Source organism: Budorcas taxicolor, chromosome 4, assembly GCF_023091745.1.
Source record: "Budorcas taxicolor isolate Tak-1 chromosome 4, Takin1.1, whole genome shotgun sequence".
Classification (NCBI taxonomy): domain Eukaryota; kingdom Metazoa; phylum Chordata; class Mammalia; order Artiodactyla; family Bovidae; genus Budorcas; species Budorcas taxicolor.
Genome location: NC_068913.1, coordinates 72,569,345 through 72,593,304, shown reverse-complemented (window position 1 = coordinate 72,593,304; position 23,960 = coordinate 72,569,345). Strand labels below are relative to the sequence as shown.

Genomic DNA, 23,960 nt, shown 5'->3' with positions numbered 1-23,960 from the left:
TCAATTATAGAAATAATAGGAATTATAGCCATAGAATTGGTGTTTCTTCCCCGAGTGCTCTTTATCCCTGAGGTCTTTATAGTCTTCTAGAACTGATTTATGGAAATGTTTTTGTGCACCAGTTTTTGAAAAAGTGTTCTTAAGCTCCAGCAGGTCCGTTTGAGGTTTGGCCACTCCAGCTCTAGGAATCCAACCCAGGATAGGTTTTGTTTCTTCATCATCCTCCATATTCAAGGTCAACTGTTCTGGCTTACTTAAAAAGTGTTCAAAATCAAAAGTTTTCAAGTCTGGTTTACTTTGTAAAATACCAGGCTTACTAAGGCTAACAGGATTTTGGTACACATTATACTGATTTAAATGTTCATAAGGAATGTAATGATCCGGGCTACAGTAAGGCGTAAGTTGGGGTTTCAGAGACAGCTGTCTCCAGTACAAATCTTCTGTCTTTTTAGTATCTGTGATTTTTGGAAATGGTTTTATGTCGCACGTATTAGCCAGATCTTTTGTTGGGTAACAGGATGGGAGTGCATAGGTAGATAGCAAGCTTTGTTCTTCCTTAATCTTTTCTTCGATCTCCTGGTTTTTAAGTGTCACATCTGCGGGTATGTTATCACTCAGAGCCATCATTTCTGTAGAACTGGGCACAAAGGTATGAAAAGTACACAGAACTCTAGGGGTGCAGTCTGGACAGGAAGATGGTCTTTGATCAAGAATAGCCTCCAGAGGACGTTGGTTCTGAATCAGTCGGGCAATTCGTCCTTCCAAGGGTCTGGTGGGCTTTAAGGTAGGATGGAATTTTTCTTGCTGTGGTGGTAGGATAAAAAAGAGAAAATCAACTAGTTAATAGATCTAGCATTGTCAGGATATTGCCACAAATGGCAGGTCAAAATCCATACCCATTTTCACTATCTGAGCAAACACAGGATGGGTTGGCGTAAACACTGCAATATTTACTGATATTTATTTAAAGACATTGAAATTTGGGTCCTAATAAACACATGTTTTTATAAGGAAAGGGCACATTTTTACTTGGCTATAGAGAAATTTTTCCATGTAGGAACTCTTTGCTTTCAGATTTTCCAAGATATAAAAGAACTTATTGGAATAAAACAGGTCATATTTTATGATGATGTCTGTCACCAACACAGATGATGTTAATTAAAAGTTACGTGCAATTATTTAAATCTCAGCCAAAGCCTTCTTTATTAGACTCAGGCAAGGGTTTTTAAACCTTGGTTGGTTGACTCAGAATCAGCTTTGGAGTTAGCAGGAAATAAGATTCCCAAGCTTGGTCCTCTGAGATTATGATTCAGAGGGTCTGCAGTAGGGCTTAGGAATCTGCTCTCTTAATAAGCATCTCGAGTGATGCTAAGGCCAGTGATATGCTATGCTTGGAGAAACACTGGTCTGACAGGGGTTTGTCATAGCTGTGCTTCTTTTTTGAGATATTTGACAGATATTGTGAACTTAATCATGTCTGGTAACTGCAAAAGCAATGAGTGTGTTTAAGGGGTTATTAATAGATATATGACTGGGGGGAGGGGTAAGAGGAAGAGAGAGGAGTTGACTTGGAAGAGGTATGAGGGGACTTTCTGGGAGGATGGTAATGTTGAATATATTGATAGAGGTTTGGGTTACAAAGGTGTATGCATTTGTCAAAACTTATGGAATGTACACTTAAGGTTTGTGTAATTGTAATGAATGTATGTGAAGTGAAGTGAAAGTCACTGGGTTGTGTCTGACTCTTTGCGACCCCATGGACTATACAGTCCATGGAATTCTCCAGGCCAGAATACTGGAGTGGGTAGCCTATTCCTTCTCCATTGGATCTTCCCAACCCAGGAGTTGAACTGGGGTATCCTGCATTGCAGGAGGATTCTTTACCAACTGAGCTATCACCTTAAAAGAAAAAACTAATTTAAGTCCAATTAGTAGTATGCATTTTTGAGTTTCCCTGTTGGCTCAGCGGTAAAGAATCAGCCTACAGTGCAGGAGGAGACTCGGGTTTGATCCCTGGGTCAAGAAGATCCCCTGGAGAAGGGCATGGTAACCCACTCCAGTGCTCTTGCCTGGAAAAATCCCATGGACAGAGGAGTCTGGCAGGCTACAGTCCATGGGGTCCCAAAAAGTCCACTGAGCACATATGCACACATACACACACACACATGCTGAATGTTTAGGATTAAGTGTAAATCTGTGATTTACACTGAAATGTAGAAAAAATAAAGTGAATTTATCAATGTTTGGAGTGATGGCAAGATAGATGTGTAATAAAATAAGTACAGTAAAATGCTACGGTAAAATCTAAACCATGGGTATACAGGTCTTAACTGTAAAATTACTTAGACTTTTCTTTATGTTAACATTGAACACTTGAACATTTTTATAATCTGTTTAAGAAAGAAAACTAAAAATGAATGTGTGACAATGATGGAATTGATAGCAAAGATCAAAATAAGAATGGTGAAAATATAACTCTAGTTTGGAATTAGGAAAAAAAAAAGGACTTGGGAACAGCTTTTTGAAACCTCATCTGTTTGAGTAGATACTATGAAAACAAGAAAAAAAATTCTTTGAAATACACTGTTAAATTTATCATGAACAAAAAAGTATATATCTTACTTTGATGGTATCCTTATATGTGAGAAACAGCCTTTATACCTTTATTCTACAACAAAATATTTCATACATATATTTATCACCAGTAAAACAAGCCTTCTCAGACTCCATTATTTATGTTTTAATTAGAAACCAGCAAGATTCACTGAAACTTTCTTTTAAACTTCCAACTATTTAAGGCATATTTTATCTTGTTATTAATAAAAAATTTAGGTGTTATTTACTTATATGATAATTTTGCATATAATATACTTGACAAACATCCTTTGTATAACTGTACTTGTATTTCCAGGTAAAAATGATAAAGCTGCTTCCAGAGGGACTGGACTCTACAGGCTTAAATCTGTGGAAATCTGGACGGCTGTTGAACACACCTGACAATGTCAGAGTATATGTATAGTCTTCTCTAGCCTTAGAGAATGTTTGTTACAGGTAAAAAATAGAGAAAATTAAAAACCTTTTAGTGAATGATAAAGCACAGTCCGTGGAACTACTTCTAGTGTTATGATTTATTATATCACTCTGAGAAATATTGAAGGTATATAAAATAAATTTGTTCATTCAGTCTAAAAAGAGTTCATGTTGAAATACCTTAACATTGTTTTTTAGGTGTCTTTCTACAACCTACATTTTTGGAAATATTAATCTTGTTTAAAAAACTGAGTTTTAGAGGATAAAATTTAGGCCCAAATAAAACAACATAAATGTATCCTATTAGGTCATTTTATTTCACTTGCATAATTAAGCTAAGAGATTATAACTTCTATCACTAAAGGGCTTGATCATCTCTTTTAGGACACTTCACATAATCAATTAAGAAATCTCTTGTTATTTGCAGAGAATTTATCGGCTTTTGTTTGTAATTCAGCCAACTCTCAGTGATTGTGGATATTAGGAGGAAGCCTTTCTCTCTTCAAAAGCAGCAAAAATGTACAAGATATAAAATATGCAAAGATTCACAGAATTTATTAAGAATCACATTTATTAGTAGGTAAATGTTCATAAACCAATTCCTTTGTAAATTTTAGCAACAGTAGCATAGTAGAAAATCTGTAAAACAAAATAAAACAAAAATAACCCAGTACTGTGATGAAGAAGGAACTTGCCAGCTAGCGCTAGTGGTAAGGAACCTGCCTGTCAGTGCAAGAGACATAATGAGACATGGGTTTGATCCCTGGGTCTGGAAGTCCCCCGAAGGAGGGCACGGCAACCCATTCCAGTATTCCTGCCTGGAGAATCCCATAGACAGAAGAAACTGGCAGGCTGCAGTCCATAGGGCCACAAAAAGTCGGACACAACTGAAGTGATGTAGCATGCACCCATGTGATGAAGATAAGAAAACTTGCTTCTTCTTCAAAATAGTGGACAAGTTCGAATCAATTCAGAATTAACTTCTGAACTGAGTTAAATTTTCACTTTGCTGGCTTGGTCACTAATGTTCAGGAAGCAAATAAAAAGTGAGTAAAGCAAGAAGGAGCCGAGAACCTAGATGCGTGTGTGCATGCGTGCTCAGTCACTTCAGTCGCGTCTGCCTCTTTGGGACCCTATGGACTATAGCCAGTCAGGCTCCTCTTTTAATGGGATCCTCCAGGCAAGAATACTGGAGTGCGTTGCCACGCCCTCCTCCAGGGGATCTTCCTAATACAGAGATTGCACCCGTGTCTCCTGCATTGCAGGTGGATTGTTTACCCACTGAGCCACCTGAGAAGCCCCCAAATCTAGACACTTTCCCCCTAAATAACTGAGGGTTGACTGCAATTACTTACAGGCTCTGGGTCAAATCCTATCTGTCCAGTTAACTCTGCTACCTTCTTTTCATGGTAATCATCCAGTTCAAGGGGATTCATGGGCCCCAGACCTTAATGGAAACATCACATCTTATTATTTTGTTAAAGTAAATGAAGAATGCTACGTAAATTTAGACCTTTTTATAGAAACACTTACCTGTTCCCCTTTGTAATATAATTAGAAATGATAAAAAATGAAAACAAACAACTTTCCAATTACCCTCTAAGAGGAACTTACCACCCACCTTATTCCTATTGCTACTTAGATTAAGAAAACAGGGGGAAATATTAGAAGATAAAGCTGTAATATCACTTGTTAAATATTCTAAGTTTGTTTTTTTTTACTCATTAAAGTGAACTCATACCTGTAAAATCATGATTATATGAAGTGATCCAGTGGGACTTCTCGAGATTTCTTTGTATGTTGCCTTCTTTTAGAGAAGTAATAGGGTCCCATGAATTTAAAGAAGTGTTAGGAGCGAAGGTTTTAGGTGGTTTTGGGTAGAACACTGGCTTGTTTTTCTCTACACATTTAGGAAGCTAGAATATGAGTATAAAAGGTCATTGCTGTTAGAAAAGATCATAATACTTTTCCTTCATTAATTACTAAAATTCTGCAACTGTAACCTAATCTGTATTTGGAGTTAAACACAGTATTTTTATCAAAGGAGGTCTTTTTGAAAATTCCTTTACTTTAGCAGGGTGTCTGAAAGTATACTGTGGAGAAATGCAATGAAATTTTATTAGAGAAATAAAGGACTCTGAGGTACATCCAAAACTGTGTGCCTCCTACTTCTCGTTCCCTGCCTAAAATGACACCATATGATATCATTTATGAATTTCTGATGAAGGCTAACTCACTGAAATTCAAATAAAAATTTCATTCTGTAGACATAACTGCTTTATAAATAGAGTTTTATATTTTCAAAAGGAGGTATGCAAATAAAAGTGAATGAATGGGTTTCACTGTAGTCTTTTATTTACTTAGAAATTCACTTTTTCTCAGATTGATGATTCTCAATACATATTTACAGAGTACCTACATGTGTAATGTAGTGGTAGACACATGGATGGATCAGAAACAAATCTTGTCATCGAGGAGTATATTGGCTAGAAGGGGAGATAAGGCGTGAACATAAATGACTATAAGATGGACAGTAACTCTTTGCTACAGGAGAAGTTAAGACAAAATGATTTGGAAGTTCAGAGGAGGGAGAAACTGATTCCAGCTGAATAGGGAAGTGGTGCGGGAAGCACAGGGTGGGAGGAGACGAGACCATGTTAGGTGACACCGCAGAAAGTAGGGCTTGAGTGGCACGAAGAGATGGAGAGGCTAAAGGAACAGCAAGAGCAGAGATGGGGTGGTGGTGAGAAGTATGGAATAAATACTTCTTGGACCTTGTAAACTTGTCCTTACAGCCAGGCCCACCCTTAACACTTGCAGGTCCTGGGATTTTAGTACAATGAGAGCCCACATTCCATTAGTCTAAACAGTTCAATTTGTAAATCAAGCAAATAAACTGTCGGGTAAGTATGTTTCATTCTCCTACCTTGATAAGATACTTTCATAACTACCTGGAAGACCAGTTCAAATTTAGACTTCTTAGACTATTTCAAATCTTAGGCTGTCCCAAGTATTGCACTGGGACATGGTGGCTCAGAAAGAGCCAACTGCTAGCCCCCGGCCCGACTGCTTTCTTACCTCACTTTCTTACCCCCACTTCCATCCCAAACTATGAGGTGCCTTTTATACGAGGGTACCTATCCCTTAAGTTCAAGTTCCATATACCTATTACCGCCCCTTCCAGCACAGAGCCACCTCTTGGCCACCCATCTGGCCTAGAGGGATATACTAGCTTGGCAGCACTGTCAACCCCTGGGAGGATGGACCTGGGGAAGAGACCCCATAAAGGGCCTGAAACTGGGTTCAAAGCCACTTGTCAGGGAATGTGCAGTCCAGCATCAATCTGGGGCAAGAGACTGGGGAGCATGGGTTTAGATGGACACATCCTCTTGTCCCCATAAACTTTCTGCCCCACAAGGAGAGGCACAGTTAGCCAGAGCTGGGCCTTATAAAGCATGGGCATTCTAAAGTTCCTGGGCCTAAGGGCTGCCGCTCACCGCAATCCTGTGAGATTGGAGGGAGCCCCATTTACATACTTAAAGTAGTTATGATAAAAGTCACTTGGTAAAAATCTGTCTCCAGAAGTATTAAATAACCAGCTCTATAAACGTTTCATGATTATGTGGCCTGCTTATCCAGGTCTAAATAAAGCCCTCTTTATTTCTTTATCATGACTTGCAAAGCCAGTTTGTTTCAAATATTGTTCTGAGGGGCAAGATTAATTCTGTGTTTTAATCTGGCCCAAAGAGTTGATGCTTTTGAATTGTGGTGCTGGAGAAGACACTTGAGATCAGCTGCAAGGAGATCAAACCAATCAATCCTAAAGGATATCAACCCCAAATACTAACTGGAAGAACTGATGCTGAAGCTGAAGCTTTAATACTTTGGTCACCTGATGCAAAGAGCCAACTCTTTGGAAAAGACTCTGATGCTAGGAAAGATTGATGGCAGGAGGAGAAGGGGACAACAGAGGATGAGATAGTTGGATGGCATCACTGACTCAATGGACATGAGTTTGAGCATACTCCAAGAGAGAGTGAAGGACAAGGAAGTCTCCAGTTCATGGGGTGCTGCAGTTTATGGGGTCGCAAAGAGTTGGACATGACTTAGTGACAGAAGAACAACAGTTTGGTCTGTCTAACAGCAGGGATCTACTGAAATGCAATCACAGGCACAGAGGAAGAAAATAGGGAATGTAAAATTTCATTGTAGCCTGAGTAATCTTGGGAAGAATTTAAAGGGTCAGGAAACTTTTGAGAGTGGAGAGTTAGCCAGTTTTTAGCGTGTTAGGTAATGTAATACTGCCAGGACAGTGAGAGAGGGATTGCTGGGGATCATTCACTCAATAGGTATTCATTGGTTGAATATGGGGGCTTCCCGGTGGCTTACATGGTGGCAATGCAGGCAGATCAACCTGCAGACCCAGGTTCGATCCCTGGGTCAAGAAGATCCCATGGAGAAGGGAATGGCTACCCACTCCAGTATTCTTGCCTGGAGAATTCCATGGACAAAGGAGCCTGGCGGGCTGTCGCAGAGTTGGATGCTACTGAGTGACTATCACTTTCACTTTAGGTTGAATATACTATTAACAGGTGAAAGTTAGGCTCTAATATGGAAGGTAAGTACAGAGTAGAAAGGAATTCCAACTTCTGAGATGTTAACCTCTCAGCAGACACTTTAAGTCTACAATGGAGTATGTTAGTTGTTTCAGTTCAGTTCGGTTCAGTCGCTCAGTCATGTCTGAGCTCAGTCATGTGACCCCATGAACTGCAGCATGCCAGGCCTCCCTGTCCATCACCAACTGCCAGAGTCTATCCAAACCCATGTCCATTGAGTCGGTGATGCCATCCAACCATCTCATCCTCTGTTGTTCCCTTCTCCTCCTGCCCTCGATCTTTCCCAGCATCAGGGTCTTTTCAAATGAGTCAGCTCTTCGCATCAGGTGGCCAAAGTTTTGGAGTTTCAGCTTCAACATCAGTCCTTTCAATGAACACCCAGGACTGGTCTCCTTTAGGATGGACTGGTTGGATCTCCTTGCAGTCCAAGGGATTCTCAAGAGTCTTCTCCAACATCACAGTTCAAAAGCATCAATTCTTCAGCACTCATCTTTCTTTATAGTCCAACTCTCACATCCATATGACTACTGGAAAAACCATAGCCTTGTTAGTTGTTTAGAATTTGGAATACATTCTCAGAGGAGGAGTGCTATATAAATGGTTGTTACATTCCCAGCAGAGCTGATAAAAATCTATGAAACTTGTAAATTACTTAATAAACATTTACTGAATACCTGACACAAGCAAAACCACGTGCCAGCTTTTAAGTGCCCTGGGCTAGGCACCAAAAACTCCATAAATTGCCATAAAATAACAGGAATTAATACAGTCATAACATGTTAAAACAAAGCACTAAATATAATGTGTTGTTTTAGTCTTGAGTGGTGGGGCTTACTAAGGTTTAATGGAGAGAAGAGGTCTATTATGGAGACCACTTTGCTCTTTGGAGAGACATTAACACTGGGGACACATCGGATCTTTATTGGATCATATTTCATGTCACTGTGTCAGCACTGTTTTTACATTAAGAAGCCATGATTAGGAACTTTGTCATTTGCATATGAAATGAATAGAGGAGGGAGAGCAAATAAGAGAGTGGCAGAGATACATTTCTTTGGTATCTAGTTAGGACTTTGGAACAGAGAAAGTTGAAGGCATAAGAGGATGCATGGTAGGAGGAAGGGTGCCTGGGACAGAATGGAGGAAAAGCAAAGGCGGCAAGAGGGTGAACAGAGAGCATGCCCATTAGAGGACACATGGCAGATACAGCAGGAACTAGAACACAGTTTTCCTAATTTGGTCCACTCTCTGCTATGCAACAGAAACAATGAGGGTTGAGCTGAGCCTTGAAGAAAGAGCAAGTCTGAGATGACAGAGAGGAGAGCATTTCAGGAAGAGGAAGTGGCCATGAACCTGCTCAGGGACCAGTGAACAGAGCCAGGCTGTGAGAAGGAAGAGAGGAGGGAGGCCAGAAGCAAAGGGTCAGTGTAGCTCAGTCAAAGCACCGGAATTCACACTGGGGTAAAGGGGTGCTAATCAAGATCGCCGGGGCGGCGGGGGTTGGGGGGGTGGGGGGGGGTGACACGAGTTACAGCAGTATTTTAACCAGCAGGTAGAAATGAGAGGAACTGGAAGAAAAAGAACTTCTCATATTTCTAGGTTACTTTGATATAGATTTTGCTTGAGAGAATAAAAGTCATCTAGTCAGACAGATGATTATTTGAGGATTTTTCTTGACATATAACTTTACAAAAAACAAACAGATGCTTCATAGATGACTGTATGACATTGCAGTGACCACACTCTGGCCTGCCACAGTAGTCTTTCCCAGAGAAATTCAAATGTTTCTAGGTTTCCATCATTATTTCTTACCTCCTTCACAGACTATTAGATGCAAGGACATAATATATGGAAAACACTTGGTATTGCCTCTCACAAACTAACTGGCCAGTGAATGTCAGCTATTATTATTTTTAAATAGATATTTTCCTTCATGATTTAAAAGTGTTCTCTTTGTATTATGTGGAGTCCTGGTAGAGAGGTTAAGAACAGAGACTAGAGTCTCATGAGCCTGAGTTTTATGATTGTGAGATAGTTACCAACTCCCTGAGCCTCAGTTTCCTCATTTATAAAATGGGAATGATCATACTAACCTTTTGAGTGTATTGTAAGGGCCAAATGACACTCTATATATAAAGAAGTTAAGGTGTAGCAATTTCTTAATAAATGGTGGCTACTGTTTTATTTTTGATTCTGCACAAAGATACTACTGTAATTGGCACATTAAATTGCAAATCTTTCTGTAAACCTCCCATTTACTCTATGTATATTCGAAGTTACTTGATATATTATGAATAATAAGAACAGAGTTGTAGAGACAGTGCATGATCTACAGTCCTCGTTTACTTCATTTTGTGGGGAACTTTTTGTAAATATGGAAATATTACATAAAATCACTTAAGAAAACAAACAAAAAATGTGAATCATGGTCAAAATCTCAATGTTTCCATCCGTATAGAAGATAAAAGTAATCTATCTTTTGGATTTTTATAAACATAGAATGCAAAAGCATCTTTTACTTTGTTTTAAACACACATTTAAAAAGATACTTACATCAAAATACACACGCTGACCTGGCCAAACCAATGCTTTCTTCTTGGAATCCATTGGAAAATCAAGCAGTTCATATCTGTAAGGGTTACCTGAAATTTTCCAGAAAAGCAGCCTTTTAATTAATAGAATTTATGGGTGCAATAAATACAAACAAGATAATAGGAGGTAGAGAGGAATTCGGGTGCACATTTGAGCTTTATAGTTATAGCTCTGTTTGAACTCTTGCCCTTAGTAAACAGCATGTGGGCCACACAGAGCAAGAATGAGTCTCTAAGCCTGATGCCTTCAGCAGATTGAGGGGGCAGCAGTATTGCTCCTTTCTTTGTTTTTTTAAAAAGGTGATTTAAGTAAATCATAGGTAAAGGGATTCTTAGGTAAATCATAAATCTCTTCCTAGATACTCTTTTTGGTCTCTGAAGGCTCAGCAAATACATTTCTATACCACCTGTTTTAGGTTTTCTCTGTTTAAATATCAAGAAATGGAGTTAGTATGTGCTTACCAAAAGAAGTATTTAAATAGAACATTTAAGGAATACAGCTTTTTAGGTATTGGTGGTAGCTGGAGAAGCTTTACCAAATACAGCCTGGCTTCCTCTGGTCCCATGATAAACTCCACATTAAAGCATGCTCTGAACACCCATCGCCATATGTAATAAGGACAAAGGCTGGCATTTATTGAACATTTATTATAATGTTAGTATTATACTGCTAGTATTGTACTGAGTGCTATGAGGAAGGTACTATTATTTCTACTTTAACAAATGAGGAAATTGAGGCACAAGGAAAATAAGCAATTTTCTCAAGGTCACACAATGAATAAGTGCAATAATTCAAATTTAGGCAATCTGGTTCTAGAGCTTCTCTTAACCAAGATTCTACTTATTTCTAAAAAAGAAGAGTTAAAATAAGTGGAAGAGTAGAAAACCCAAGGTAGTACTAGTTCCTGGGAAGGTTTATTTTATTAGGGTTATTAGATTATATTCATCTTTTTAAAATCCCCCAAAGATGACTAACTGGTCAAGGACAGGTAGATGCTTGAAACAGAAGATTAAGGTGGTAACTTATTTCTTCAATCCCTGGTCTACAACTGCACTGAAAAGTTTTTATAAATTCAACACGTTTGTGTGATTTCTTCCTAATTGTATGCACTTCATGTAATTTCAGAATTAACTAATTTCAGTTCAGTTCAGTTGCTCAGTCGTGTCTGACTCTTTGTGACCCCATGAACTGCAGCATGCCAGGTCTCCCTGTCTATCACCAACTCCCTGAGTTTACCCAAACTCATGTCCGTTGAGTCGGTGATTCTATCCAACCATCTCATCCTCTGTTGTTCCCTTCTCCTCCTGCCCTCAATCTTTCCCAGCATCAGGGCCTTTTCAAATGAGTCAACTCTTCACATCAAGTGGCCACTTCAACATCAGTCCTTCCAATGTACACCCAGGACTGATCTCCTTTAGGATGGACTGGCTGGGTCTCCTTGCAGTCCAGGGGACTCTCAAGAGTCTTCTCCAACACCATGGTTCAAAATCATCAATTGTTCGGCGCTCAGCTTTCTTTATAGTCCAACTCTCACATTCATACATGACTACTGGAAAAACCATAGCCTTGACCAGATGGACCTTTGTTGACAAAGTAATGTCTCTGCTTTTTAATATGCTGTCTAGGTTGGTCATAACCTTTCTTCCAAGGAGTAAGAGTCTTTTAATTTCATGGCTGCAATCACCATCTGCAGTGATTTTGGAGCCCCCCAAAATAAAGTCAGCTACTGTTTCCACTGTTGCTCCATCTATTTGACATGAAGTGATAGGACCAGATGTCATGATCTTAGTTTTCTGAATGTTGAGCTTTAAGCCAACTTTTCACTCTCCTCTTTCACTTTCATCAAGAGGCTCTTTAGTTCTTCTTAACTTTCTGCCATAAAGGTGGTGTCATTTGCATATCTGAGGTTATTGATATTTCTCCCTGTAATCTTGATTCCAGCTTGTGCTTCATCCAGCCGAGCGTTTCTCATGATGTACTCTGCAGAGAAGTTAAATAAGCAAGGTGACAAAATACAGCCTTGACGTACTCCCTTTCCTACTTGGAACCAGTTGTTCCAAGTCCAGTTCTAACTGTTGCTTCCTGACCTCCATACAGATTTCTCAAGAGGCAGGTCTAGTGGTCTGTTATTCCCATCTCTTCCAGAATTTCCCATAGTTTATTGTGATCCACACAGTCGAAGGCTTTGGCATAGTCAATAAAGCAGAAATAGATGCTTTTCTGGAACTCTCTTCCTTTTTCAATGATCCAGCAGATGGTGGCAATTTGATCTCCGGTTCCTCTGCCTTTTCTAAAACCAGCTTGATCATCTGGAAGTTCACGGTTCACGTATTGCTGAAGCCTGGCTTGGAGAATTTTGAGCATTACTTTACTAGCGTGTGAGATGAGTGCAATTGTGCGGTAGTTAGAGCATTCTTTGGCATTGCCTTTCTTTGGGATTGGACTTTTCCAGTCCTGTGGCCACTGCTGAGTTTTCCAAATTTGCTGGCATATTGAGTGAAGCACTTTCACAACATCATCATTTAGGATTTGAAACGGCTCAACTGGAATTCCATCACCTCCACTAGCTTTGTTTGTAATGATGCTTCCTAAGGCCCACTTGACTTCACATTCCAGGATGTCTGGCTCTAGGTGAGTGATCACACTATTGTGATTATCTGGGTCATGATGATTTTTTTTCTTCAGAATGGATCTTCAGTTCTTCTGTGTACTCTTGCCACCTGTTCTTAGTATCTTCTGCTTCTGTTAGGTCCTGTATTGAGCCCATCTTTGGGCTGTCCTGCATTGAGCCCATCTTTGCATGAAATGTAGGGATTGAAAAAAATTAATTTACTTTGATGATTTACCTAATGGGATCATAAAAATTTCAACTGCTTAGATATCCTATACATATATACATCAGTTCAGTTCAGTCACTCAGTTGTGTCCGACTCTTTGCGACCCCATGAATCGCAGCACGCCAGGCCTCCCTGTCCATCACCAACTTCCGGAGTTCACTCAGACTCACGTCCATCGAGTCAGTGATGCCATCCAGCCATCTCATCCTCTGTCGTCCCCTTCTCCTCCTGCCCCCAATCCCTCTCAGCATCAGAGTCTTTTCCAATGAGTCAACTCTTTGCATGAGGTGGCCAAAGTACTGGAGTTTCAGCTTCAGCATCATTCCCTCCAAAGAAATCCCAGGGCTGATCTCCTTCAGAATGGACTTGTTGGATACATGTGTGTATATATATGTATATAGATAAATATCTCTATATATATTTGATATAGCTTTCACTACCTTTTATGGACTGATTCAGCATGCTATACACATACTAAAATCATTATATATAGCAAAGTATGTAATAAAAATAGTAGCTGCTAACACAATCTCTATTATCTATGAAGTAAGCATGACTATTCCATTTTACGGAGTGTGAAGTGGAGGCAGAGAAGTTAAGAAACTTTCCCATGGCCCGTGGTGAGTAAATGGCAGAGCCAGAATGCTATCCATGCAGTTGGACTCCTTAGTCCATGCTCTTAAACATTCCACCATATCTTTCAAAATTTACTGCCTCCTAATACGATGCCGAGGTTGATACTGATCATGGCAGTATTCTCTTCTTAGACTGGGTCCAAATATTCATGTAGAGGAACTGCATTATAGTGTAGTTCTTGGGTCTTACCAAAGTTCATTCAACAAATATTTACCTCTGTCTGCCATGTACCTCTTTTGTCATCTTCAGTTACTGGCCCTCTAGTATCTTGTCTTTCTCCATTGATTTATTCTGTTGTGAGGCGTCTAGTATGGGATAGAATTGATGGCTAGTGTATGAGCTTACTATCCTCTTTAGTGAAACATATCTGGGAAGACCCCAAGGTTTGCATCTGCGAAAAGACCCTCCAGAGTGTTCAAAGGAATTGATTAAATTGATCTTATTACTTCCTGAGTCTTCTTCCAATGATGATCTTTTCAATTTTATCCCAACAGCTACACACATGTCTAGACTGAACCTCTGAGCCAAATGTTGTCCTTTGTGCTGATCACTTGAGCTAGAATGAAATTTATCAAAGCTAAACCATAGAGAGAATGGGAAGGAAATAAACACTGAAAATACAAGTAGAATACAAGCAACTAATTCTACATTTGGTTTCTGGTTATATCATAGGAAGCTCTGTAAAGAAAAGTAAAGAGCATCTGCAGAGAATTTAATTTAGTCTGTAATGGGGTCCTTTGTTTAATTTTATTATTGAATAAACTTCAAATATAAAAAGAATGAATACTGTTCTGATTTGAAATCATGTTACCTCTTGTCTTCAAAACTGTTGTATCATAAGGCTTTGTTGGCACCGTGGGAGGGAACGGCTGTTGGGTTCGGGCTTTAATGCCAGTGTAGAGATCCTTGGGTGATGTAAAAGTCGGGAACATGGCTCCACGGGAGATGTGTGTATGGTAGGGGTGTTCAATTGGATACGGGGAGCAGATTTCCCTGAGATTTAGTTGAGAAAACAAAACAGAATAGAAAGAAGTGCAATGGAAAACACTTAATCATCCAGTATTTATTGGGCCTCTCCTTGTGGCAGTACTGTTCTAATCCCTGGTGTATGACAGTGACCCAAAGTTCCTATCCTCATGGAGTTAGCATTCTGGTGGAATAGATATCACAAAACATATGAAATATTCTTAATTTTGCTAAATGAATAAAACAACGTTATTTTAAGAATTAATTTCAAAAATATACAAGCAACTCCTGCAGCTCAATTCCAGAAAAATAAACAACTGAATCAAAAAATGGGCCAAAGAACTAAACAGACATTTCTCCAAAGAAGACATACAGATGGCTAACAAACACATGAAAAGATGCTCAACATCACTCATTATCAGAGAAATGCAAATCAAAACCACAATGAGGTACCATTTCACACCAGTCAGAATGGCTGCGATCCAAAAGTCTACAAGCAATAAATGCTGGAGAGGGTGTGGAGAAAACGGAACCCTCTTACACTGTTGGTGGGAATGCAAACTAGTACAGCCACTATGGAGAACAGTGTGGAGATTCCTTAAAAAACTGGAAATAGAACTACCTTATGACCCAGCAATCCCACTGCTGCGCATACACACTGAGGAAACCAGAATTGAAAGAGACACGTGTACCCCAATGTTCATCGCAACACTGTTTATAATAGCCAGGACATGGAAGCAACCTAGAGGTCCATCAGCAGACGAATGGGTAAGAAACCTGTGGTACATATACACAATGGAATATTCAGTTCAGTTCAGTCGCTCAGTCATGTCCGACTCTTTGCTACCCCATCAATCGCAGCACGCCAGGCCTCCCTGTCCATCACCAACTCCCGGAGTTTATTCAGAATCATGTCCATCGAGTAGGTGATGCCATCCAGCCATCTCATCCTCTGTCGTTCCCTTCTCCTCCTGCCCCCAATCCTTCCCAGTATCAAAGTCTTTTCCAATGAGTCAACTCTTTGCATGAGGTGGCCAAAGTATTGGAGTTACTCAGCCATTAAAAAGAATACATTTGAACCAGTTCTAATGAGGTGGATGAAACTGGAGCCTATTATACAGAGGGAAATAAGCCAGAAAGAAAAACACCAATACATATACTAACGCATATATATGGAATTTAGAAAGATGGTAATGATAACCCTATATGCAAGACAGCAAAAGAGACACAGATATATAGAACAGTCTTTTGGACTCTGTGGGAGAGGGCGAGGGCAGGATAATTTGGGAGAATGGCATTGAAACATGTATATTATCATATGTGAAACAAATCACCAGTCCAGGTTCAATGCATGAGATGGGGTGCTCGGGGCTGGTGCACTGGGATGACCCAGAGGGATGGGATGGGGAGGGAGGTGGGAGGGGTGTTCAGGATGGGGAACACATGTACACCCGTGGCAGATTCATGGCAATGTATGGCAAAACCACTACAATATTGTAAAGTAATTAGCCTCCAATTAAAATAAATAAATTTATATTAAAAAATAAAAAATAAATAAACTGTAGTGAATTCGTTATCAGTGCATATATTTTGCTACTGATATAAAAATATGAAGTGGAAGATATATGAATTTTGTAGTTTTTGGAACACTACAGGAAGAATTTCTAGTTGCTTTCCATTTCTGCATCTTATTTTTAAAGAATCTCCATACTTCATTTTATGGAATCCTTTCAGGCATTCAATTTCAATGGGCAAAATGATCCCTTACCATCTTGGACTCAACCAGGCCATCTGTTTCTTTAAGCAATCAATCAACAAAATATACTGCCTGTTTATCTACACAGTGTACACAGTACTGTTTAGAGATCAAAAAGCCAAAAATAGCTAGTATACTGAATGAAAAAAAAAAACAAAAACCCAACAATTTAAAAAGACAACAGGGATACAATTTTCTTCTCATTTGAAGAAAAAGCAGAGTTCTTAAAAAGAACTAGCAGAGGTTTAAAAAAAACTGTTGAGAGTTATCTAAATTAGAAGAGAATCAAAATTAGGAAGTCCAAGGAACAGAGAAGTGTTATATATAAGTAGAAAATACAGTTTTAAAACACGCGGAAATCTTCATCTCGAATTTCTAGTCTTTAGAACTGTGAGACCATAAATTTGTTTGTTTGTTTTTTCCCCAGAAAATATAACCAGATAATTCAGACCTCCAATAGAGCATATGCAAACTGAATAGAAAACACGCTCCAGGCATACAGGTGCTCTGGGCTTTCATGGGACAAGGGCTAGGGAAAGGGTTTGAAAGTTGAACTGCATTTCTAGTGCTCACAGTGAGAACTCACAGAAATTATGGGAAGGCTGTGTGATGTCTGTATTTACCAGGCTGAAATAAATGTATAGGTTATGCCACAAATGTTTATGTGAAAGTCTTGTTACTGAAATTTCTCTATCACTATTTTCCATCTAAGTATTGGCAGGATTTATATAATAGCTTTTGCAAGTTCCTATGGATGGTGTGACTGTGAAAGAATGAGAATAATTTCTATAAGAAACATTTTAAAATGTCTCATTGCTTTGGCATCATAGGACATTTTTCAATAGCAGCCATTTTTGGTTAGTTTGGCCATCTGTTCTCATCACCCTGATGCAAACCTGTACTGAATTCAGCAGCCCTGGCATCTTGGTGGGCTCTCTGAAATACCTCATAGCTTAAGATTCTTAACAAGTTCCTGGTTTCTTACAGACACCACAAGAAGTTAAGATTGATTTGTAAGAGAAAAAGCCTGGACTTCAAGCATAAATCATTTCTGAGGCCAGTCAGCTATTTTTGTTTTTGTGTAAAGTGATCTGGTTTTCTTGCCCTTGTGGCAGGCTCTCTCACTTGAACACACTTTTGAATTTGGTATAGCATTATTTTATTGCTAGCCACTAAACCTTTTTCCAGTTTATAAGTGCCACATCATCTACTGGACAGCTTGGAACAAGGTATAACATCATCAACTCTATGATGACATGAGAACACAGAATCAGGACATTCCTGGATCCCAGCTAACTGATGTCCCTGGGAGTCATGAAGACTCAGAAGTAGTGACTGCTCTTTCACTGTAGCAATACTGGTTGTACTTCATTTTATATGCTATGCAATGATTGTCCTTTCTTCTAGATAAATATTTCCAGTGCCTGCTTCAATGGTTCTATAGTGAACTGTGCCCCCTTTGTAAGAGGAATTAATTTCTTACCATTAAGCTTGAAAATAAGTGAGCATTTAAAGTTTGAGCAAATAAAGCAGGAACAAACATGTTTGTGCTCATGGAGAGTGTCCAGTCTGCTTGAGTCAGGTAAGGCTGGAGTTTCCTGTAGGCTAGTAAAACCTACGTTCTAAGGGAGCATTTTGTTCAAGGCACATGCAAAGCCTTGAGGGCTTGGCTCATTCACCTTCAGGTAGAGCACTCAGGAAGCAGGGGACCTGGATGAGAAACAAAGAGATCCTAGGGAAAGTGAGGAATGAATGAGAAAGGCTGGGCTTCTAATATTGTCCAACAGCCAGGAGACCTGAGTCATAAAACATACTGGTAAGAATGGTTAATGGAGTAAATTGAATGCAGTAATTGTCTTAGAGCTAATTAACTTTTCATGTATGCAACTTTTCTGGGTAGAAAATTCATTTTGATTCTCCTGGGTTCTTTCTAGGATGTGCCAGGTTGAGCTAAGGTGTAAGAACCAGTGGGAATGTGGAATTAGTGGGATTAATTTGGAACTTCTGTTACCATTTCCCATGGACTTGATGTGGTTTAAGGAAATGTGGTTATGAATATTTCAATAAATGGTCCTATCTGCTCCCTGTTCCTAGAAAATATCCCAGTAAGCCATTTTGGAAGGTCCTCAGACATTGTAACTGCTACATGAGTAGGAATTACGCTCAGAGAACTTTGCCTTTAAATGTTAACTACAATGACAATAAAACACATGCCAGGCCCTCTGCTAACTGCTTTATCTACATTCTTTCTGAGAGAATAATCTGCTGCTAAGTATTTAGCTCCAGGTCAGAGGCCAGGGCAAGGTGACCCCATGTTTTACTAATTTGATATTGGTAAGAACTTCCTGAACAAAAGTCATTACATTTCTTTTCATTATATCTTGTTTTTGTCACAGAGACACCAGAAAGCAGAGATTAATTTGTTAATTTAGAAAATAAATTCTAAAGGCCAAGAGTTTGCTGTTGTGCTCTGTGTGTGTATTCAGTTGTGTCCGATTCTTTGCAACCCTATGGACTGTAAATCACAAAAAAGAATCACAAGAATTCGATAAGCTTTTTCTTTCTGAGACTGGTCCTCTTAATAGAAGGTAAAATTGCAGAATGTATATCTGTAGTTCTTAGGATCTTCTGGTTTTGGGTGTGGCCTGGATTTTGGCTTTGTGTAGAAGGGGTAAAAGTAGGACTAGGAAGGCAGCGAGGGGCCCCCGTTAATTATCATCACTTAGGATTAAGGCAAAACTTTTTTCCCTTCAGATTCTAGTAATATATATTTCCTAGCAAACAGTATTAAGTTATATCTGGTAATGATTTAAGAAAATGTTACTTTTAAGACCTGAAAGCTGTGGACTCTGTGTTTCTTGAGTCGAGGTATATTATGGAATTTCATTTAATATCTTGTATATATGTTATTTTTGTTAGTTAAAAAATTGCAAATTATACCCTGAACTAAATTTTCAAGTTGTAACCCATTCAAGTTTTGAGTACCAATGACCAGAATGTATATTTATTCCTTTAAACTAAGACTGTGTAGAAAATAATTATACTCCTGTTACATTAAATGATTTATAAATATTACTTTTCATTTTGTGTCCATAAATAGAGAAGAAATAATAAGGAAAAGGCAGAATATCAAACACTCGCTTAACTACATACACATTTAAATAAAGGGATTCAGTTTCTCTTTGACTAATTCAGGTAGAGGCATGAGCTGTCTCTGGACTCTGCCCTATTGAGCAGGTCTACCAAGATTTTTATCAAAACACTACACAGCTCTTCCAAGGAGATGTTTGAGGAGTTGAGGTCAAAGGAAGAAGAGACTTTGGAACTTATCGGGCTATAAGGTCATATGGCAGAAAGTGAAGAGGAACTAAAAAGCCTCTTGATGAAAGTGAAAGTGGAGAGTGAAAAAGTTGGCTTAAAGCTCAACATTCAGAAAACAAAGATCATGGCATCTGGTCCCATCACTTCATGGGAAATAGATGGGGAAACAGTGGAAACAGTGTCAGACTTTATTTTTGGGGGCTCCAAAATCACTGCAGATGGTGACTGCAGCCATGAAATTAAAAGACGCTTACTCCTTGGAAGAAAAGATACGACCAACCTAGATAGCATATTGAAAAGCAGAGACATTACTTTGCCAACAAAGGTCTGTCTAGTCAAGGCTATGGTTTTTCCAGTGGTCATGTATGGATGTGAGAGTTGGACTGTGAAGAAAGCTGAGCACCGAAGAATTGATGCTTTTGAGCTGTGGTGTTGGAGAAGACTCTTGAGAGTGCCTTGGCCTGCAAGGAGATCCAACCAGTCCATTCTGAAGGAGATCAGCCCTGGGATTTCTTTGGAGGGAATGATGCTGAAGCTGAAACTCCAGTACTTTGGCCACCTCATGCAAAGAGTTGACTCATTGGAAAAGACTCTGATGCTGAGAAGGATTGGGGGCAGGAGGAGAAGGGGACGACAGAGGATGAGATGGCTGGATGGCATCACTGCCTCGATGGATGAGAGTCTGAGTGAACTTCGGGAGTTGGTGATGGACAGGGAGGCCTGGCGTGCTGCGATTCATGGGGTCGCAAAGAGTCGGACACGACTGAGCAACTGAACTGAACTGCAGGTCATGAGGAAAAAAATAAAACCAACAAAAATGGACTACTTTTTATTTTTCATGCTGTCACAGAGAGAATTTGAAAAGTCCAAAACAGAGGTCTTCATATAGTTGTTTTTTAAAAAAGAAAACCCCAAAGAGCCTAGACTTCACTTTTAATAGCCTTTTGAGCAGATCTTTGCTTTAACTGGAATGCAATTTTTAAATGCCAGCTTAGTATTTCCAGTTAACGTTGATAGGAACTCTAACAGCATCAGGGACACCAAGCACTCAGATAGTGGATTCTAATACCATTCTCCAGTGGAAGGAGCTGGGGCTCCTTGGAGAAATGGCTGGTTCTAGACCTGGGGCAGGACATAAATAGGATGAGCCTGGAGCATCTTGTACTCCAGAAGCATCTTGGAGCATCTTGTACTGCCAGAAAGTAAGGAAATGCTAAAAGAAAAAGCCCCACAGTGATAAGTGACGAACTACTTAAAAACAAAGAAACCAACAGAAAAATAAACCAAAAACCTTCATACACAATGCCCCCAGTGATAGGGGTATGGGCATAGAAGCCAACTGAAAGAGCTCTTGTGGCCAATTTGAATGACAAAATAAAGTAGTACAGTATTGCTACTCAAGTATTGAGTACAAAATAAATCCATGAGTCTATACTGGTTAAATAAGTGATTAAATAAATGAGGAGGAATAGACACATTTCCCTTACAAAACAATACCAAATAATTTATGCAGATACCCTGCCGTCAAGGAGGTGGAGTTTAATTCCAGACTTTTAAGTGTGGGCTGCACATAGTGATTTTCTTCTAAAGACTATAGGATGGGAAAAGGAGAAAAAAAGGTTAACTGCACACTGGGGGAACTTCATAAATACCACATCAGCTAGGTAATCAAGGTTACCATCAACAGTGATAAGTTACACACTGGATAGGACATGATGAAAATGGCAATTTACCCCTGTGGTCCTCCTCCCTAAGACATACTACTGCAATCTAATCATGAGGAAGACACCAGACAAATCCTGACTGGGGGACATTCTACAAAATACCTGACAGATACTCATCAAAACTAGAGGTCATTTAAAGTATTCATTTTTATTTGCCTGTGCCAGGTCTTAGTTGCAGCACATGGGATCTAGTTTTCTGGTCCAGGGATTGAACCCTTTGCATTGGGGGCACCAAGTCTTAGCCACTGGACCACTAAGAAAGTCCCCTGAGGTAATTAAAAAAAAAAAAAGGGAAGTCTGAGGAACTGTCAAAGCCAAAAGAAGCCTATGGAGACATGACTACTAAAGGTACTGTGGTGTCCTGGATAGGATCCCGGAATAGCAAAAGGACATTAGGGGAAAACTGAGGAAATCTACATAGTACTAATGCACCACTATTGGCTCATTAATAGGACAAAGGTACCATACTAATATAAGGTATTATAATAAGGGAAACTGGGACTGAGGTAAATAGGAAATCTCTGTACTATTTTCCCAATAATTTTGTCAGTATAAAATAGTACTAAATTTAAAAGTTTACTTTAAAAAATCAGTCAGGAATATAATTGGGGGAAATCAGTAATGCTGTTATTTTGGACTTGTGTCAGCCTCTTCTCTTGCCTGATTAAGAAAAAAAAAAACTATGAAAAATATAACTTGTCCTTACACTAAGACATATAGATGGCCAATATTTTTTTCTTGATTATAACAGGGAAGGAAAATATAGTTGTCTACTTACCCTACTGTTGAATTAGGTGGTTTGGGCAGCCTAGAATAAAACCAGGAAACAGATTCTAATTTATATTAAGGACTTCTAAAAGCTCACATTTCTATTAGCAACTTGCTTAAGAATAAAGAAGTATCCCATTTGCAAACTACAGAGTCTCTATGATACTGACTGACTTTCTGGAACACTGAGTATTAACCAGACAGATATGATATTATCATATCTCAGTTGTCTGTTGGTCAATTTTTTCCATTACGCTTATCCTAACTTCAGCCCCACTCACCACTTGTTCTGCATTTCTAACTTATTCTAATGATAATAGAGCTTTAGTTCTTACTGACTTCACGCTCATAGGCAGAGCACCGAAGTGCTCTGAGGTAGCCTGACACCATGCATGTGGTGCAATTACATGACCTAAAGTGACCTGAGTGTGGCCTGGTTGGAGAAAACATATAAGTACAGTGTGTGCTTTGCCCCTTTGCCCAGAATTGCTCACCTCTCATGACAGTAAATGTTGCCCAGTTGCAGAGAGGCTAGAACAAAACTGAACAAGTTCTCAGGGGCATGCCTTTTCTGAATCACTTCACTATTAGAAGGTTGTATGTTTACTAATTGCTCTGAGCTCTACGTGCCAAGAAATGACACTACAGCCCAGGGACAAAGTCCACACTAGAGAAGGACTGTCATCAACTTTCATTGGATTTCAGCAGTTAGTTTCAGCCTATACAAATACTTCTGAAATATTTCAATTATGAAAAATGAACAGAATGATATCAGTCAATAGTGAAGGCAGTAAAATTGAATATACTGTTTGCTTTTTTATATGTTCCTCTATTTAGAAAGTGGTACACAAGCCATATAATTTTATTAGTCTATAATGTATTGTAAACACAAAATCCACATGCACTTTAAAAGGTTTATATCTTTATTTGGACTCTAAGTTTGTTGGAACTAAAAAAAAAAAAAGCATGTCTTCCAGTTAAATTTCTGTTGAGTAGGGAATGGAAAGCAATGAATATAAGAATCTATGAGATTGAGCGCTACCAGACTGACTATTATATATGAAACATTAAATCAGCATTTAAGAGTTTTCTCATTTAGTTGATTTTGACAAGTACTTACCTAAAATTAATTTGATTCAACATGGAAAAAATTGTGTGTGTGTATGTGTATAACTGAAATCACTTTGCTATACACTTGAAACTAATACAACATGGTAAATGAACTATACTTCAATTGAAAAAACAAAATGGAAAAATAAGAATAAAAATTTTTAAAGAAAAGCTTTTTTAAAAATTCAAAGTTTGAAAGGATAAAGCGAAAATAAAAAATGCTCAGAGACGCGAATTCCTTGACCTGAACCTATCCATGGTTTTACTGCCACTCTCTCCTTTTCAGTTTATTAATCCCAAAGGGAAAAAGGCCTAGCAACCACACATTTCATAACTTTTTGGCTCCCTCTTGTGGCTGAACTCTATATTAATTTATGCCCTATAAACAGAACTAATATTAGTATTTTCATTTTACATCAGTGCTGTCAGTATTTTCTCTGAAAATTACAAAGCAGGCCTTTGTAATATATACAACAAACTATTTCAATGAGCAAAAAATAATATACTAGAAAATAATTCCTCTAAGAAAAGAGTGAATTAAGTATTCTTTATCCAAAAGAGAAACTTACAGAGTAATTTTATGAAAAGTTATTTGTAGATTCTC

At 38.8% G+C, this 23,960-nt stretch overlaps 1 protein-coding gene across 1 annotated transcript in view; it reads right to left on the bottom strand.

Annotated features, from left to right (window-relative positions):
• Positions 1 to 23,960, bottom strand: part of C4H7orf31 (chromosome 4 C7orf31 homolog) — a 41,583-nt gene continuing 17,623 nt past the window's right edge. Inside the window, exons 5-10 of the mRNA XM_052639223.1 lie at positions 22,257 to 22,286; positions 14,523 to 14,704; positions 10,200 to 10,288; positions 4,772 to 4,946; positions 4,386 to 4,477; positions 1 to 804 (exon numbers count right to left, since the gene is read on the bottom strand). Of these exons, the coding sequence (XP_052495183.1) occupies positions 1 to 804; positions 4,386 to 4,477; positions 4,772 to 4,946; positions 10,200 to 10,288; positions 14,523 to 14,704; positions 22,257 to 22,286 (1,372 nt within the window). The remainder of the gene's footprint in view (positions 805 to 4,385; positions 4,478 to 4,771; positions 4,947 to 10,199; positions 10,289 to 14,522; positions 14,705 to 22,256; positions 22,287 to 23,960) is intronic.